General features: G+C 34.4%; 1 protein-coding gene across 14 annotated transcripts in view; it reads left to right on the top strand.

Moving 5' to 3' along the window:
• The window catches only part of mmd (mind-meld), a 486484-nt gene that overhangs the window by 319379 nt on the left and 147028 nt on the right, over positions 1-20077 (top strand). For all 14 annotated transcript variants that reach the window (XM_053770021.2, XM_053770023.2, XM_053770013.2 and 11 more), the window contains one exon: positions 12518-12597. In XM_053770021.2, coding sequence (XP_053625996.1) covers positions 12518-12597 — 80 coding nt within the window. The remainder of the gene's footprint in view (positions 1-12517; positions 12598-20077) is intronic.

Below are 20077 nucleotides of genomic sequence, written 5' to 3'. Positions count from 1 at the left end.
ATCTCCTTCAACAATGCGCTGTCAGTAATGTGTAGATCTTACAATAAAACTAATGGTCTAGATATCTATCGGCCAAAGCATCAGACAATTCCGAAATTCTATGATTAAGCTGTTCCCCTGGAATTTGCTTTACAATTGTTTTGTCTTCTCCTAATACTCTGTACAAGCTGCTGTTCTGTGACATCTTCCTTTAATCAACTTACTTCTTTTATCAGTTATGTGAACTTATCTGAGTACTAATACGGTCTTTCAATGGGTCATTTTAGATGGTCGTGCTGTGTACACTAAATTTGGGCACTTGTTCAGTAATGTATAGCGCTGAAGTATAAAAATGCAAAATTGTAATTTGTCTGTATGTGTAGCTTAATAAATAAATAAAATATCGGTCCGCGTTAAGTTTAGTGCTTAGTTCAGGCGATTGAGTGTCGCTCATTTAATGATAAAAAAAAATTATAGTAGCTAGGTACATGACACTGCTAAAGTAAATTTAAGTACATATATTCTGGTCGTTATTGGTAAATACTAAAATGAATGAAAAATTAAACATTAACGAAGAATGTTGAGGATTATACTATGTTTAATTTTGTATAATTTGCAAAATGTCGGATTACAAGTGATACGCTGTTTTCAACTATTCAATTAGGGACTAACATTCAATTAGGGACATTTTAATTAACAGGGTACTGGATAATTTGTGATATAAACGTGATTTCAGTGGTGTTGATTAAAAAATTGTTGTGCATTTCATTCTATACAATATGGCCACGACTGTTAGTCATGAAACATACGAGTACATTGTAATGAATATAATATTAAATTTAGAATTCAAATACTTTTTTTTTCAACCACAATATGTTTTTAAACATAGCGACCTAACCAGCCAGTAGACAACTCCTTAATATTAACTTAAGTTTGGAATTTAAAGCCATTCGTTTTTCTACCACAATATTTTTTTAAACATAGCTTTCTTGCCAGTCAGTGACAAGTCCTATCACCAACGCCAACATCACTCATATAATCGACAAGTTAACGTCGGAAAGATAAAGAAAAAAGATAAAAACAAAATCGACCGTCATTCGCAGCGCTGTTCTAGAGGAGCCCTATCGCGACCCTATTTTTCAGATTGCTTTTACAGATAGGGTTGTCACTTAGTTCAACAATTTACCACCGATTGACAGTCTTTGAAATTGTGTTTTAATTAAACTGTTTATTTTAATAAATATGATTCACTAACTTTTTCTGGCAGCTTCGCCCGCGTTAATTCGTGTGCCGCTCATAATTTATTATTATCGATATCTCGGGTTCTAAGCAGCGTATCGCGATAAAACGTACCAGATATTAAGTTAGACCTTCTGCTATACAACTGTGAAAAACCGCATCAAATTTCATACACTAGTTTTTGCGTCATTCGTCATATAAGCTTTGTCATTAATAGTAACATAAAAGCTATTTATTGCGCCACAACAATGAACAACCTCGGAGTCAAAACATACTCACTAAAATTCGGTTAAATCAAATAATGAATTAACAATGTGGACGCTCAATGAGACACAAAAAGAAGTTTAATTGTTACGACTTTTATAGCATTCGTGCGTCCGCAAAATGTTAACACGAAAAGGTATAACGTGACAACCCTGGTTACGGGGTCAGGTTGATTGAACGACGCAAAGGATTGAAATTCAATGAAAATACCAATTTCTTGGTTGCGCGGAGTAGAAGTTCCCGGAGACGGCAATCATATACGTAGAATCTTGTTATCAGCCACATTGAAACTGAGACAGAGATAATATTTAAGCTTCAGTTGAATTGTAACTAATATTCATTGAATCACAAATCCAAAAAGGTAACAATGTCACTTCAAGGTTGATTTGCAATGGACACGCGCGGGTTTCACCTTTCAGTTCAAACGCCAAATTCAACGTCAAACTTGACATAGATTACAACCGGCGCGCCGCTGACGTTTAGACAAAATGGCGTACTTTGTGAACGTCAAAGTTGACAATACAACCCACCGTAATGCATCAGTTGAATTCATTTATGCGATTTACTATTTCTTGTTCTAATTAAAGTGTGATGTAAAAAAAAACAACTTTATTTCCGGTAAATAAGATCCATAAATTGATACAAAATAAATAAATAGATTTAGGACTCGAAAAATTTAAGTAGACGTATTGGGATGTCGTTTAGATGGTGATAACAGGCGTCTCTCCGAGTCTGAAACTCTGCGACAGAGGAAAAAACCGGGAATACGCTTACATTATAGAGAGAGAGATATAGTAATAGTTGTTTTTGAGTTCACAATAATTTAAAATTTTGCACGAACAAGTGCCTGTGAAGCCTGTGCAGCTCAAATTTCGGAATAAACGCAAATTACATTGAAGATATTTTTTAAATCTGAAAACCGCACGTGTCACCATTACGCTCAGTGTGCAGCAATATCGTTCTACCGCTAGTGTAAGATGATTTATAGTTTAAGGAGAAAATGCAATTTAGTTGCAATTGCAGTGCGAAATGGCTAAGACAGGACAGGGACAAATTAATGCGCGAAAACCGTGTTGAAAACAATTGAAACGTGTACGCTATATGCCAAATTGCATTCATAATAGTATATATTCTATACTTATATATAATAAAACTGTATAGGTAGGCTATGTCTGTATATAAGAGATATTAAAGAAAAATAATTACAGGGTTCTTCAAGGCATTAGTAAAAGACAAACCTTTTTTTTTTAATCTTTGCCTGTCTGCTGTTACGTAATGCTCGCGCATTACGCAGAAAATATTGAATGGAATTTGATGCGATTTTTACATAATTATCTATTGTAGCATAATCTTCTATGGTATTTTTTTATTTTGCGAAATTTTGTAGAAAATATCCTGAAAATTTTGAAACGTATTTATTAGTTGCCAAAACTGTCGGATCAGCCAAGCTTTTAACCGGCAAATAAATTGTAATATTTGTGCGGATGCAACAGCAATAATATTACAATTTATTTGCCGGCTCAACAATTTACAGTTATCGCAACGTGGAGGTTAAATCATAGAATTTTAAATAATCCACTACATAGAAGTGGCGTATAAAATAAAATACCTCCCCACTATCTGTCCCTATGTCATAAATCTTCAAAACCACGCAATAAATTGTGGTTTTGGCATTTTAAATAGATAGTGTGAGTCCTGAGAAAGGTTTAAGTGTATGATTTATTATGAATTTTACACGAGAGAAGCCGGGATGAGCCGCTAATACATGATAAATATGCGAGTCAAATTTTCGTTCAATATTGACATAAATTTTATTTGTGTCCGTCACAGCGACAAATTGTTGGTTTGTATACAATTGTTTGTGCAGGAAAAATGGTATAAAAAACTGTCAACTGAATACAGGCTTTTTCATATTTATAGTGACACGTGATATCGTCAACCAAAAACTTAATCATCAAGATCTATATCTGACAAAGAAAAGGTATTTACAGTAGGTGGGTCGCTTCGCTTTACTTTATTATTTCGTATTTTAGGGATTAAACGTTAAAAATGTTATGTTGCGGTTCATTACCATTTGCATTCCAGTATTTTACGAGTGTTTTAAGAGTGAATGAATAAAACTTTTATACCCGTTGTTGCACAGCAATTGATATGCGCGTAGCAGTAAAATTATTTTTGCAATGTATTGTCGGAGTCATTGTAGGTATATAAATTGATTGTTTTTATTAAAAATTAATTATAATTATGATTATATTATCATTAAATTAGTTTTGGTGTTGAAATTCAGGTGGACTGTTTGGGCAAATGTGGTCAAATGTTCCAACTCAACATATGTAATATATTATTTTTTCATTCAACACGGAAGACTGGGGTCCCTAGGTTCATCGTCATATCCGAGTGTGTGTTATTGCTAACACTGGTATCTGATTTTATTCAAATCGCCTAAAGGCATCTGACATTACTTTTACGACTACTTGCCTCCATCTAGAGGCAGGTACAGGTTAGTTAGTATAGATATAGACACTAGTGTATATATCTATACTAACTAAACTGTCAAAGTTAATAAGAATCAACCAGTGTGCAGGTTTCCTCACGATGTTTTCCTTCACAGGAAGCAAGTGGTGGACGATGAAAACTACTACCTATGGTGTATAAGTCAGACTGGTACAAACTCGAACTCATATGATCCCTAAGTTTATACGATTAGAGTTTAACGTGTCTATAATTTTTATATATGTAAACTTTAACCCTTATAATTTACTAGCGTCCCGTCTGGGCTTCACACAGGCACAATATAGGTACATGTTATGTAAAAACATTCCTATTAAATCACTGTATGTATTTAAAAATCCGCCTCAAGATCCTTTAACGTAGTTTTAAAGATCTAAGCATACATAGGGACAGACAGGTATCGAGAAGCGACTTTATTTTATTTTTTTTTATTTCTTTATTTATGTTACAATAATTTATATGAAAAATACAAGCACTACCAACAAAAACCTATTAACTACACAACTCATTACAAATTTATTTACTCAGTTAATATATAGTTCTTAAGCATTAATTTACATTTGGTTATACTGGTTTCCAAATTAATTATTTGCTCACAAATATTGTTAGGGTATTCATTCAATATAGATGGCAGAAAATACTCCCACACTCTTTTACCGTGGACATTGTTAACTGAAGGTAGGGTACATCTAGGTAAGTATGTTAAGTTGCGCAAACCCGAGCTTCTAGTTTTAACTTTTAAGGAGTTTATTTTTTTTACGTTTTCACACACAATTTCCATTTTAACTATATCATATATATTTTATAAGTTTACAATGCCTAAATAAGTCCGCATCATTAAGTTTGTATTTATTTTTAATTTTTTTTTGGGGTGATTATCTTAAGTAATCTTAATTGTAATTTATAAATATTTTCAATATGTGTCTTGTATGTTCTGCCATAACTACTTACACCATAGTTAATAATACTATCAGCCAAAGACATGTACAACATTCGCAAGGTATGATATGGGAGTTTATATTTTAAAATAGACAATTTGGACATAATTGCTCTAAGTTTGTTACAAATGCTAATTATGTGAGGTTTCCAACAGAATCTCGTATCAATTATAAGTCCAAGATAAATATGTTCCTTTACTAATTCTATATTATATATTTAAAATAAGTATGTAATAGTAATGATTAGTATGGAAATGAGAGTATGGTGGGTTTAGTAATTAAAGAGCGCACAAAAAAAAAAAACATTTTACCACACGCTCCACGTGTTCCTTTAGTGAATAACCCAGTCGTAGCTTAGTATATTGTTCAAAATAACACGAACTAAAAAATTCTTATCCAGCAACTACACGCATTAGGGAAAGCTATACATTTTCTGTGAGCACCGCTGACTTTTGTGCGAATTTCTCAGCCATTCTTACAACAAATCGCAGCAACACAATTGTCTGCTAGTGAATGGCCGCTTCGTTTTATTTACGGCTATTCACGATACGTCTCCAAGATTAGATGAAACAAATAGTTAACTTTTGTTTTGTTTAAAATAAGCGTGAATTTAACTAATCACAAAACACATTGCACCAGTCAATTTTGACTTTAATTTTAACCTGTGGTAGATACATTTTCTGTGGCGTCATACAGATTCTTCAGCGTGTAGGAAGACACGCAGGGCAAGCAATGTGTGCGCCATGGTTTCGGGAAAGGCACAACACAGATAAGTATTTCCGGACTGCAAATAAATTTTATTTCTTTTTATTTATTTTTTTAGGAGAACCAAAAGCTGTTTTTACAGAAACACTTAAATATAAATCGGAGAGCCACTTTAAAACAGAGTAGTTCTGTTTTTTTTTTAAGTGAAAACTTCTTTAGCGGCGTTGTGCACTTTTTGTGATGGGTAAAAAATGTTAAACTCGCGTCAGGACACGTGACCCTGATGGAAATCTCGTAAGATGTCAAAAATGCACAACGTTAATATTCAAGTTTTCACTTCTGCCGACACTCCCGGAGTGCAACCAGGTTTTTTTTTATTAGCACTAACTATTCATATGTACGTTAGACCTATAATCCACAGACGGTGTTTGCATAATTCATTCTAATTACATTGTACAAGATTACAATGACAAAAAATATTAGATAATTCACTTCAAAAGAGATGCAATGCTGTAATCAATAATATAACAAACGGTTATTCCGTCACATAATAAAATGTAATATTCTTTTATCTTTGTATTCGGTCGGTGCTTGTGTTGAATCGCTAAGAAGGATATAATATTAATTTCAAAGATTCGAATAAGAGACAAGATCTCACTATATTCTATAAATATCATACAATTTGATTGTCAAGCGAAAACTTGTGACAAACTTGCCGTCACAAAGCGGCACTAACAAGTTGTCAATGATGTCGGCAACTTTAATAAAATGTCGGCAAACTTCTCTTTGATGTAATATTCAAAATGGTATCTACTACCGAGAGTTTATGGGGGAGAAGGTAATAGTAGAAGTTTAAGTTTATATGACTTATACAATAGTTTTTCTTGTCTATGTAAAACAGTCTTATTACAAGTTGATAATAACGTGTATTCGACTGAACCGTATGTAAGTAAGTATTATTAATACTTATGCGAACTTTGCGACAATATTAAACATGAATATATAATTAGAATATGTATATTCTCTGGTTTTAATAAACAGTTAGTTTTACCTTAGCAACAGACACATTATTTATTAAAATCTATAGGAATGTAAACATGAAGAAATGGAGACCCCAAATAAAACGACTTCGGTTTGTGGTTGCGCCCTAGAATACGACCACTCTATATCCTCCCGTGGATGTTGTACGAAGTGAGTAAGGGACACAAAGATTTTTTATAGACCAGATTTTAGTCTGCGCAATAAAATTGTACAGTACAAATATTTTTAGCGCGTAGATTTGTAGCTTCTCTCTATGTCATTTATGTACATAATAAGGTTTTTAATAAGACATCCACCCATCTCAATGCTGGCAATAATTCTCCTGTTTTACCCCATTCATACAAAGAAACAATTAACTGTTAATGTCGAACGAACTATTCGAGTGGTTTTTCCAAAAACATCGGGGACATCTAATGCCCCCGAACAGGGGTCCCGAGTTGGTACATTAGCTTTCGGCTAATTAAAAACCCCGCCCCGGCCCACTGGTCCTGAATGGAACCACACAATGTTTTCATGGGATAAGTAGGTTGGTCAGGTTAGTATATACCATTAACTAAAGGTGAAAGAAATTGCATTCGCTAAAAGTCCGCTTTTTGCGCTCATCTATGTTTGAATACATAAACGTAACATATGATTTTTATGTAAATATTTTATTTCTCCATAATTTTCAGCCTTCTCTTTACTCTGGGGTGTGTGTTCGTGCCCTTACATAGGGAATATATTGTAAATAAACTCTATCCACAAAAAATAAAATCAATCGGTTACGTAGCTACGATAATTAAAAAAAATATTCTTTGCATGTGGAAACTTCGGGCTAAATCACGAGCAAAAACTGATGTTTCGAATTCATACGCAAAACAGATGGTGAGAGTTCTTTCTCTCTCTCTCTCTCTCTCTCATTTAACCGTTTTTGCGATGGCTTCTTGATGCTAAGCTTGGGTATCCGGGACCGATTTCCTACTATTCCTTCTCCACTTCGCACGATCTACAGCATTCTCAGTGGTTGAGTACCATTGACACGCATAACCAAGTGATCAACATCCAGCCATTTTTTTCCTGCGTTGATAATTTGCCCGTGGTCAGTCTCAGCTTTTAAAACCACAAATTGAGATGTTCTCACATCACTCAATAGCAACGTTACGTCCACCATTACGCACACACTTTTCATCGAATCTCGCACTAATTTATCCAATGGGTGATTGTTTATTAAATTAGGGACCCTTGTCGAGAGGGCCCTTAAAATGCGAATTGACAGGGTCGCACTCCGGCCCGAATTTGCAAGGATCTCGGGGCTTAGTTATTGGCAAACATATTTCATAATTTCGGACAAGTGGATGGTGTGCTTACCATGAAATCTGTTGTGGATATCGCGAATATTTGTGAGTATTCACTACGGAAAAAACTCAAGTGGAAATCATAACTATCTTAACTAATGTTATATGCGAAAGTAAGTTTGTTTGTTACCCCTTCACGGTTTATCTTACCCTAGATCAAAGAGCTAGTAAATTCTATTTTCCAATTACTCCCAGATGATGCTGTTAGATTTTAATATTTTATCGGTGACGTACGATATACGTTCTCGAAAAAACTAGTGCTTGCCCGGTATGCATGTTTAAATAATTTGAAAAAAAAAATAGTCAAAATGTTCATTTTTGTTCTGAAAATACCTGGATATAGTAACAAATTCATGTGATTACGAGTGTGACGTGTGATCACGTGGCCTCAAGCACTGTTTTCGTCATGCAACAACATCGAATACCCGAAGCCGGGAGTTATTCAATTTCACCAATAGCCGATGGCCCCAATAATCCGATATACCCCCTATCCCACCCCCTCCAGACCCCCATTTCACCCCTGCCGGCCCCTCCTATCCACCGATAGTGTTCCCTGTATATCAGACAGGAATTTTTGATTTTGTTACGGTGCTCCCGTAATCAAGTTATTTTGGAAATAGGCCGGGAAAGGTTGCTTTTTAAAGGGCTGCTCGAAAAGGAAATGATTATTTTTCATGGTTCATGTTAGCGTAGTTATACATATTATATTCTACAATAACTCATGAATATGTTAACGGCAGCTAGATGGGTCGACGATGTAAAGGAAATTGCTGGCAACAACTGGATAAGGATGGCCCAGGACAGATATTGTTGGCGGAGACGGAAGGATGCCTATGCCTGGCAGTGGGGTCACGGAGAGTTGCAGATGATGAGGATAATATTTATTAATTTAGATCAATAGCCTGTATGCTTCAATGCTTATTATCATTTTCTAGGGCCTAGGAATTTCAAAAAAAAAAAAAAAAGGTTGAAAAAGGTTTTACGAAATTTATTGTAAGTCAGTCCAGCTACCTATACACGAGTTTTAGGTTGTAATAACCTGAATTTGTTCTATGTCGATGATTTTATAAAAGGTCATACAAACAAACACACTTAGGATGGTGTAAAGAAGTATGGATTGCAATGTAAAATTAAGATAAGATTTTAAATAATTATAATTATTTTTTTAAATTTTATTTATATATTATTTGAAACAAACAGGCCATTGATTTTATTTTCTAATAGGTACATCAAATTTCATTCAACAGCATTCTATGTTATTTCAAACTTTATTCAGGTCGCCTAAAGGCAACTGATATAATTTTTACTTCATTTACACATATGATACTTTTCTAAGTTTATTTTTGAATAAAACTCATAAATTAACCCAAAAATCAAACTCTCGTCGATAATACACACGTGTGAACACTCAAAAGCTCAAAACCCCCATCGATTTTCAATTTCGTATGCAATACGGGTTTTCGATAGCGCACAGTGCAGTTTGGGTTGACGTCGGTAGAAATATGATAATAATGTGCAGGGGTGCATATTATCATAATTCTGACGTTATGTAATGCATTGAGCTGAACAACCTTATAACAGTATATTGGAATCGAATACATTATCGATATTTTAACTTCATTTTCTTTTTAACCTCCAAGTGCAGAAGGATATTGTTATGTTTAACGTGTCTGTGTATCACGGGTAATACGATTGATGTAGTTTTTTTTTATTTGAAAGATAATTTAATTTATGTGCTCCTCTATGTTTATACCGTGCAATAAAGACTTTAAATAAATAAATATCTTTGTTCAGTGACTTTTGTTTAAAATTTCTGTATGTGATTTAAAACTCCGTTTAAGTTAATAAAATAATTTGTGTTTGGAGAGACAGCTCTTTCACAATTAGCATAACCTTAATTATACATGTTCTTTGTGTTAAGGGATACTAACTCAACGATACTATATTTTATAACAAATACATATATAGATAAACATCCAAGACCCGGGCCAATCAGAAAAAGATCATTTTCCATCATGACCCGACCGGGGTTCGAACCCGGGAACTCTCGGTTCAGAGGCAAACACTTTACAGATCATTATAATTTTTTTTTTCTATTATAGTTTTAATAATTTAATAATTGTAAACGTGTTAATATTTATGGGTCTATAGAAACCTGAAATAAATTAATATTATTACTTAATTCCGCCGTTTCTTATGCTTTTTCTGTTTCTTCCGGGTCTCAGAAACTTTGTGGCTGTGATGCAACCAATAAAGTGCTCAGACAGGACACTTATAAAGAGATATTAAATGACAGGGTATTAAACGACCACATAGGTACCTTTTTTATTTTCCAAACGTTTCGGACCTTGTTACAAAGGTCCGTGGTCACTGGGCGACTGGCTCAGCAAGCTACTGCGACGACGACTGCCCGGTAGAATCTACTTCGCCCTGTTATTTCTCCGCCAAGTAACGTCACAGTACACAATATAATTATGCAACGCGAAAGTTTAAAAGTAGTTACAGAATGAGATACTTGATCTGACCATATAAGTTTGTTTCTTTCTAACATTATTGCATTTCACAAACCATATAAACGTCTCATGTCGTAATGTTAATATAGCTATTGTGATTATAATTCCACACAGAACTTGAGAGACAAAGCGCCATGAGATACCGGAGGAGACCGCTCTCAGAATAAATTCTGCGTCGTTTCACAAAACGCAAAATTTAAACGCACTCACACAGAGTATTGAAGAACAGAAGGTTAATTATTGTTGTAGAGTTATAAATGTCATATCAAAAAAAGCGTTATGAGAAATAATTAATTTTGCCAAACATTCATTGCGAAATTAAACTATTTTTCAGCTAAATAAATTATTCGTACATGTTTAATTACTGAACTCGTATCGCTGATTCGGTTTTTTTTTTGACAGCACAATAATACTCGTATGTACATACATACATGTATATATATTTTAAAAGCATAAGATAAAAAATCTTAAACACACTCATCTTCAATAAAATATATAAAATATTCAAGAAATTTACGTCGAAACAATACCTGTGAAAGTCAAATTTCTGAATAATAATTTTGTTTTAGTTGAATAATTGATTTTGTAACCCTTCATGCAAGTTGGCCTTCTGTGTTTACTTATACGTTTCAAAATCCCTATCTCGTAGGTGAAGTCATGTAGTCGAAATATACTTGTGCATAAACTTAACTTTAATAAAGAGATCTGTCTGAGGTATAGGTATTTCGCTGTGAGCAATAGATATTTATAGTCATAGTTATCATTAAGTTATTAAAATTATAACGGTGTGTTATATCTGGCATGATAGGGACCAACACTGTTCAAATGAGTTTCTTTCGGCATTTCTTCTCAGCAGTGGTCGTTCCGAAATGCCAGTAGTTTGTAGCTTGTGAGAAATAACTATAAATATTGACGAGAAAAAGTGCCTGTGAAGGTCTAATTTCTGAATAAATGATTTGAACTTTGAATTTAAAATTTATCAAATCCGATCTTTTAAAATGTTAGTGTAACCATCACCATCATATCGAGTGTGTTATTGCTAACACCGGTGTCAGATATTATTCAAGTCGCCTAAAGGCATCTGACATATCTTTTACGACTATTTACCGCCATCTAGTGGCAGGTAGTTGCATACACACCAGGGAACTAATATGTCAACCAGTGTGTAAGTTTCCTCGCGATGTTTTCCTTCATCCGGAAACAAGTGGTGGTCTATGAAAACTAATATATATATATATATATATGTCAGATTGATATACAAAACTCTTATGGCACGAGTAGGATACGAACCTGTGACCTTTCGATCCACAGGCGGGCGTCTTAACCATTACACCACCACCGCTTGTATGCATGTAGTATGATCATACGAATATATCAAATTAATCGTTGATACATATTGCTTTGTTATATTAGGATAGTTTAAACACGAGTCTGTGAATTCTGCATATACCTATAGGTATATGGCCATTACATAGTGTTATATAAGTTGTTTTTATGTGTGCATTAAGGTTTAACAGAGAATTACCTGTTTTTACATTAAGGTATTAAAAGATTTATTTCTTTTTATTTCATTCATCATTTCTTAAAATGTATTATGCCAATAGCGAATATAAAATTGACTAACACATACACACTTAAGCTATTTGTTAAAATTAAAAATTAAAACTAAAATTGAAAATATTAAATTAATTTAAAAATAGAAAAAAATACATTTCTCAAAATACAATTTGTACAAAGTACAAGTCTGATGTTTATTAATATATATAAAAACCTTTATTTTTGTATGGTAATGACATTCGTTCCGTTTTTCCGGCATGAGGAAAAGTTTTTGAGGATTGTAAAAATCTAGATATTTCTCTAAGTACAGGCACAGATATTTTCATATTTTATTTCGAGGAAATTGAATTTCTGTGGGTACGGGCAGTTATTATATCTAATACTTATATTATGATTATATTGAATAAGTTTGTTAATAGATTTTCTGTTGTTACAGACCGGCAAACATTTTCACCGTACATCACTCCTCATCAAAGCTTTCAACCACAAGTTTAGATTGGACCTCGAGCTTAATACGTGAGTACATTTTAAATATTATTATAAGTACTGTTGATTGAAATAATCGTTTATTTATAATACAAACAATAGACAAATCTATACTATTATTATAATGAGGTAAGCGTATGTGAGTTTGTATGTTTGAGGCGGTTAATCTCCGAAACTACTGAACCAATTACAAAAATTCTCCACCATTACAAAGATACATTATCCAAGTTTGCTACAGGCTATATTTTATCTCAAAATTCCCACGGGAGCGAGGTCCCGGGCAACATCTAGTAATATATAATGACGAATATTATAGCCATGGTGCGCCGTTTCATTGTCAGTTAGCTTGTTGTCAAATTTTGGTAGAAATAATGTCAGAATTCAGTGTTTTAATTTAATTCACATGCAATCAATGTAAGGTAATTCAGATGGAATCGGATTACACTCGGAAAGCGGAAAAGCTTGATGATCGATTCAGAAGATCCATAATGATTTGGCTGACGATAATTTTGTTGACCGAGCGAAGCGAGCGAGGTCTACAAGTCAACTTAGGGCAAAAATATAATTTTTTTGCATGTATGTATGTTTGTGTAACGCGTTGGTCTGATTTTGATGAAATTTAAATGGTATGTAGGATATGTCAGTAGAATTTTTAAGTTCGTGTGGCAACAAAACAGGTTAAGTTGCTTTTGAAATATTTACAATTTTGTACACACTAATCAAAAATGTTTTGTGTTCGCGAGGTCTATGTTCGCGGCGAGCAACTACACTGAGAGAACATTCTCGTTTAGTTATCAAGAATATAGTAGTTTTTACTTCATTTTATTGTGATACCCATATGACAGCTTACAGTTTTGTGGAATTTACTAAAAAAAATAGTATATAATAAACTATAGTTTATTCATACAGCCAGCATCGCAATCTTGCTATACCAAAGAATCGATTCATCGAATACGGTAGTCTATAAATAAATAAATAAATATATTAGGACAAATGACACAGATTGAGCTTGCCCTAAAGTAAGTTCGAGACTTGTGTTATGGGATACTGACTCAATGATATTATATAGATAAACATCCAAGACCCGGATCAATCAGAAAAAGAATCATTTTCCATCATGATCCGACTGGGGTTCGAACCCAGGACCTTTCGGTTCAGTGGACCCATAATCTTTTCCACGGCCATCAATATGGCTTCACTGCCGGAAAAAGTACAACTGACGCGGGAGTGGCTCTTGTCAGTTATATTTACAACGCGTGGGAGAACTCACAGGATGCCATCGGAGTATTTTGTGATCATTCTAAAGCATTTGATTGGGTAGATCATGAAACACTTTTGCGAAAGCTTAGTCAGTACAGTTTTTATTCTAAATCAATTGAGCTAATAGCTTCTTACTTAAAAGATAGGTTACAAACTGTTGATATTAATAACGTTAAATCAAATGGTTGTAATGTAAAAATTGGCGTACCACAAGGCTCAATTCTAGGACCCTTTCTCTTCTTAGTTTACATCAATGATCTGCCATACATGGTAGAAAAGCGGGCTGACATCGTGCTGTTTGCTGATGACACGTCATTAATCTTTAAAATAGACCGCCATAGCGAAGATGTTGATGATGTAAATCGTATTTTGTCTACCATTTCGAATTGGTTTTCTGCTAATAACTTATTGCTGAATGCAAATAAAACCCAATGCAATAAATTTACACTTCCCAATGTTAGGCAGGCTCACGTCGACGTGACTCTGAATGGAGAAAGCTTAGATTTTGTACTAAACACCAAATTCTTAGGAATTACCCTTGATTCCTAATTGCAATGGGATGCTCATATTAATGGTCTATCTAAAAAGTTTAGTACCGCGGTATTCGCAGTTTGGAGAATCAGACAACTGACGGACGTGGCGACTGCTAGATTAGTTTACTTTAGTTATTTTCATAGCTTAATGTCCTGTGGGATACTACTTTGGGGGAGTGCTAGCACCATTAACACTATTTTCATTTTACAAAAAAGAGCAATACGTGCTATATATGGTTAGAGAAGAAGGGATTCCCTTAGAGATTTTTTTAAAGATATTAATATTTTAACTTTATCCTCTCAATACATATTTGACAACATTATGCATGTCCGGAAAAATTTAAACTTATTTTAAAAAGTTGGTAATTACACTGATAGAGCCTTACGTATAAATAAAATATCTGATAAATTGTCTGTCCCCGGGCATCGGTTGGTCAAAGTTAGAACGACTTTTGTTGGGAACTGTATCCGTTTTTATAACAAATTGCCTAAATGGATTCTTGATTTGCCGGACAAAAAATTTAGAAATTATATAAAAGAAGTACTTTGTAAAAAGGCATACAAGTCTGACGATTATGTGAACGACAATAATGGCCTCATAACATATGTAATTGATTTATAACATTATTACGTACGTTTTGTACATTTAGCTTTATATATATATATATATATATATATATATATATATATATATATATATGACGTCCTTGGAGAAAAGGCTGCGGTGAAGTTTGTTGCACCACTTCTTCTTCACCTGCGCTTTGGAAGCCGGCAGTAGACTTAGTTTAAATAGTTTTATTGACGTCAATAAGTGATGTATATCATCCTAAATTGAATAAAGAATTTTTAATTTGAATTTGAGTGGCTAGAACTTTACCACTGCGTCACCGAGATCGTCAAAATGTAGTTTAACCAAACGGTCCGACTTGACGTGCGATCCTCGATAAAATATCTCTCAGAGTACTACTGAAAGGAATTTCTCTAATCGAAGAAATGCAACGGGTATTTACGTAAAAACAGCATAAATAAGACAATTCTGTTAACTTTTCCATTCCGAATTCCATATGTAAGTACGAACGTTATGCTTAATCTGGAAGGGAGAAAGCAATGCAATATAGCTGCGACTTCGTCGCGATATCGTTTCGATTCAGCTTTTACGATGAGCGTGTAATATGATATCTCTCCTTTCATGTTTTTATTTGTATCTCACGATATATAAGCCCGAGTTTACCTTTGGGATTGTGTGTATCGAAAATCAATACGTTGAGACATTTTTATAACCGAAAAATATCTTTGTATAAGTACGACTTTTTAGCAAGGGAGTATTTCTTTCAGGCTTCGTGTGTTGAGTAACATTTCAGAAGCTCATGCTAGCTTCTGAAATGTTACCTTATTTCATAGTTATACTAGCTTTTGCCCGCGGCTTCGCCCTATTTTTAATTTTAATCTTGTATTTCGATAACATTTGGTATAAATAGTATTTTGATTCTTGAATCCGCTAATTTTAGTTTATAGGGCACGTTTTATCCCAAAATTCATACGAATAAAAAAATTGAATAAAAAGACCCGGGACCTGATTTCCATAAAAAACCAATTCTAGGTTACATACATTTAGATGTTCTTGAGTTTCATTCCACGGATCGACAACGACAAAATCCTCTACACTTGACCGTATTTCTCATTCTTATTTACATAGGCACCACAGAGACGCTTATTGGACAGCTTTGTTTTTCAATCACCTCCGGCGCGCGTTGATGAGATGACGTCACAAGATGGCGTCTGTTTTGGCGCGTAATCGATGGAGCGGGCGCGATGTTTCAGCGATTATCGGCTCTTTGCTTGGAGAAGATGTTTTATTTTTAAAACAATTAATAGTAACCTCATGAAAATAGTCAGATACTATGTTAATCCAAGATACCATATTTTTGTTTTTTTTTTTGTTATATTTTATTAAGTTTAGTATTTATTATTATGTGATAATTAAGATCAGAGGCTATATGTATATGGTGTATATGGTTCCTTAAACCAACTGTCAAAATTCGTGCACAAACGTGTCACGCTTTTTCAGTCATATCAATATCAGCGGTCTAGTAGTAGAGTATAGTAGTTACATTGTGTAAGGTAACTTCTGGTCAAATTAGTGTACACGTGTGACACAATTTCCTATGGCGACTGAAAGAGTTGCATTAGTAGCAAAAAAACACAACCAAAATGGATTGAAGCTGAATTAGACTGCCAGTCGTAAAATCACAGGCTTATCCTCTGAAGACACTATAAAGATTATTCATACTTTAAAGATTTTTGGGCTTCGGAGCACCATAGCCAAAATAAAAAAAAGGAATACGCGGGAATTGAGAGATAGGATTATATGGCGAACATGTGAGTTCCATTTAGTTAATAAAATTACCTGCACGGCTACAAGTTCCTTTATTTTGTTCCGGATGAGTGAAAACCTATTTTTAGCCATCAACGCACGTCGAATGACATATAAAATGAATAATTGCAACTGAATTTTCAACGACATATTTTTACAATATATTGGAGAACATTGCTATGATTAATAACTCGCGTGGATGTTGTTAATTGATTGTTCATCAATTTTGAATGGGAAATTGCAATTGAATTGTTATGTCAATTAAAAGATTATTTTGCGTCTCTTTTGTCTAAATTTGATTGTTAAAAAAGGAATAAAAGTAGGTACATTCAATTCAAAGCTTTGTTTCGTGGAATCATAGATAAACACAGAAGGTGCGGTTCTCAGAGCGTTGCGAGTTGCAATTTTCTTGAGAAAGGAATCATTTCCAAAATAAATCGTTCACAAAAAGGACACTACCACAGTACAGATTAATTATTTAAGAGTCTGATAGTAAAATTAATTCTTGTCTTTGTTAAAATTTGAAAAATTTGAAACTTAATGCGCAGAAAAACGCATAGTACGCCATTTTGTCTATAACGTCTGTGGCGCAAAAAAGTTAATGTTAAAGTTGACTGGTGTAACTCACCCTAAATGTGTTCAATTCACTGGCATACTTTTTTGTTTCGCAAAACGTTTTGAATTATAAACTTGGCGAAATTACCTATTAGATCTGAATTCCGAAACCTATACGAAAATTTCCTTCCGATTGCACGTAATCACGTTTTGTGCCAGCGATTTTCAAACTTTTGGATGCTTGTCTTAGTTTTCCAAGATACACTAGGTCACGCCACGAAAGAAGTAGTACCTCATAAAATCAAATCATATCATTTTTATTTGCTTAAATAGGGTAGGTGATACAATATCCACACAATGGTTTAGAACAAGCAGTATTTAGCCGTTGTCAACACCATGCAAATGTTAATAACGGCATATTAAAAAAAACTATAAAATGACATCAGATTAAGATAAAATGTCACTTACAATCTACATGTATGTTAATTAATGTCATTGCAATCCAAAAAAAATCTTTGATTGTGTAAAAACATTGATCAAGAAGCCATTTATTTAATTGTCTTTTAAAATTATTTAATGGCAATTCGCGTAGGAATTTTGGAATCTTGTTGAATATTTTTATAACCATAACATAATAATTTGGATATAATGTTGAGTGGGTAATGATGCTGTAAGTATTACCTATGTCAGCCATCTTGTTGACGACTTCGAATGTGCACTGTAAAGAATTAACATATACATACCTATATGTCTACATTAGTTCACATTAATCGATCAAAATTATATTTGATTTAATATTTTTAAGTTCTTATCAAAGAATAAGAAGTAAGCCATTTGACTTGTTGTAAAATAGCATAGTGCAATTTCTTGCGAAATGAACTTACTCATGGGCGAGACCTGGTGGTGGCCCGTAATACAGGTTCTCCGGAAATCTAACAAGTGCACCAGTTCTCCACAATTTACTAGATCTTAAGTTTGCATGCACCTGACTGATCTAGTGTTTATTTAAGCTGTTTTTTTGTGGAGAAAAAAAAAAAAAGATTATTAGAAATATTCAGAGATATTCAGAAATTTTTGGCTTGATTTTATCTGCGCGAATTGCACAATGCTCGTGTTATCTTGTGGATATTTTGTTCGCGGTAACTCATCGCGCGCGTTACTCCGGGTGAAATTCGTGAAACGCGTGACTCATGTGAAGCCGCAGTCAACGTATTCTTCTTCATAGTCGTATTCCTCGTGGCTGAGGGAGATGGTTTACGTGGAATTAAATACACACAACAAGAAAGACTTGGCATTATTATTTTTTTGCCATTGCCTTCTCCATTTCACACACAAGTTAATAATAATCAACCAGTGTGCTGGTTTCCTCACAATGTTTTCCTTCACCGGAAGCAAGAGGTGGTCGATGAAAACTTGGTATACAAACTCATGTGGCACGAGTAGGATTCGAACATGGGACCTTTCGATCCAAAGGCGGGCGTCTTAACCATTACCGCTTCAATTAAGTAATTCATATTAACGTATTAAGTAACTCATATTTCTGTGGTGCCGACAGTTTGAGAACCGCTGGGGAAACAAAGTAGGCACGCCTCGTGTGTCGTACGTCGCCGTAACAGAACAGTGAGCCCTTCGTATTGCCTGAACGAACTAGGCTACGCTTGCACCCATTTTGTCTGTGGTGCAAGATATAAGATGATATTTACATCGATATAACTAGCTAATAAATATTTTATTTGAGCGCTAAAGGCTAATATGTGAGTAAACAAAGGAGATACTCATTAATTATCGAGGCATCTTTGGCACTATTACGTAACCAAAATATCGATCTTTCTAATATGACAAATGAATTGCCCAATGTTGGAGTTTCATTATTATTTTTTCTCGCAAAACAGGAAACACGCGTTGCCCTTGCGCATTATTGTGGCACCAACGGCCTCGTGAATAAAAACGCAGTTTGTGTATGTTTATTTTTCTTTATTGTGAATGCAATGACGACCTTGGTGGTGCAGTGGTAAAGTGCATCCGGTCCGACCATTTTCTATCATGACCCCATGGAAAATGATCTTTTTCTGATTGGCCCGGGTCTTGGATGTTTATCTAATGTGTATATGTTATAAAATATAGTATCGTTGAGTTAGTATCCCATAACACAAGTTTCGAACTTGCTTTGGGGCTGGCACAATCTGTGTGATTTGTCATATATTTATTTATTATTTATTAATAGTTGGTGGAAACAAAATATCAAACGCCAAACAGGCATGCCGAAGGCATCATTATAATATAAAAAGTACAATTTATTTTCTTGTGTTGCCGTATAAAAAATGGTCAGTCACGTCTGTTCCTAACATGATCATTCAAACTGGAACACAACATTGTTATTTGAGTCCGCAACCAGCTTAGTCTTGTGCCAGCCCCTTGTTCGCTAGCACGCCCAGTTGGGCGACAACTTCATTAAAAGCGGCACAAACAAACGAAAGCCTACAAACATACGAGTCTTTGTACACCAATCAAATTTTTGTCGCGCCACCGCACTCCGCGCGTTTTAGGGTTCCACAAGAGCGCGGCCGTTGTCCTCCGCTGTTTTGCCGGACAGCGCAGAAATCGATTTGTTGTACGTCGACGCACGTCATGTCAATACTTATAGAAAATAACGGAACACAACAGAGCCGCAACGTGATATGTAGACGTAATGTAGCAATGGTGCGTGGTTCCAACTATCAGAATGTACAAGACACAGTTTATATTCACATAGTACCGGCACATATTCATTTTTATTTATATTTTCATA

This window comes from Plodia interpunctella, chromosome 3, assembly GCF_027563975.2.
Source record: "Plodia interpunctella isolate USDA-ARS_2022_Savannah chromosome 3, ilPloInte3.2, whole genome shotgun sequence".
NCBI classification, from domain to species: domain Eukaryota; kingdom Metazoa; phylum Arthropoda; class Insecta; order Lepidoptera; family Pyralidae; genus Plodia; species Plodia interpunctella.
This window is presented reverse-complemented; position numbering and strand designations above follow the sequence as displayed.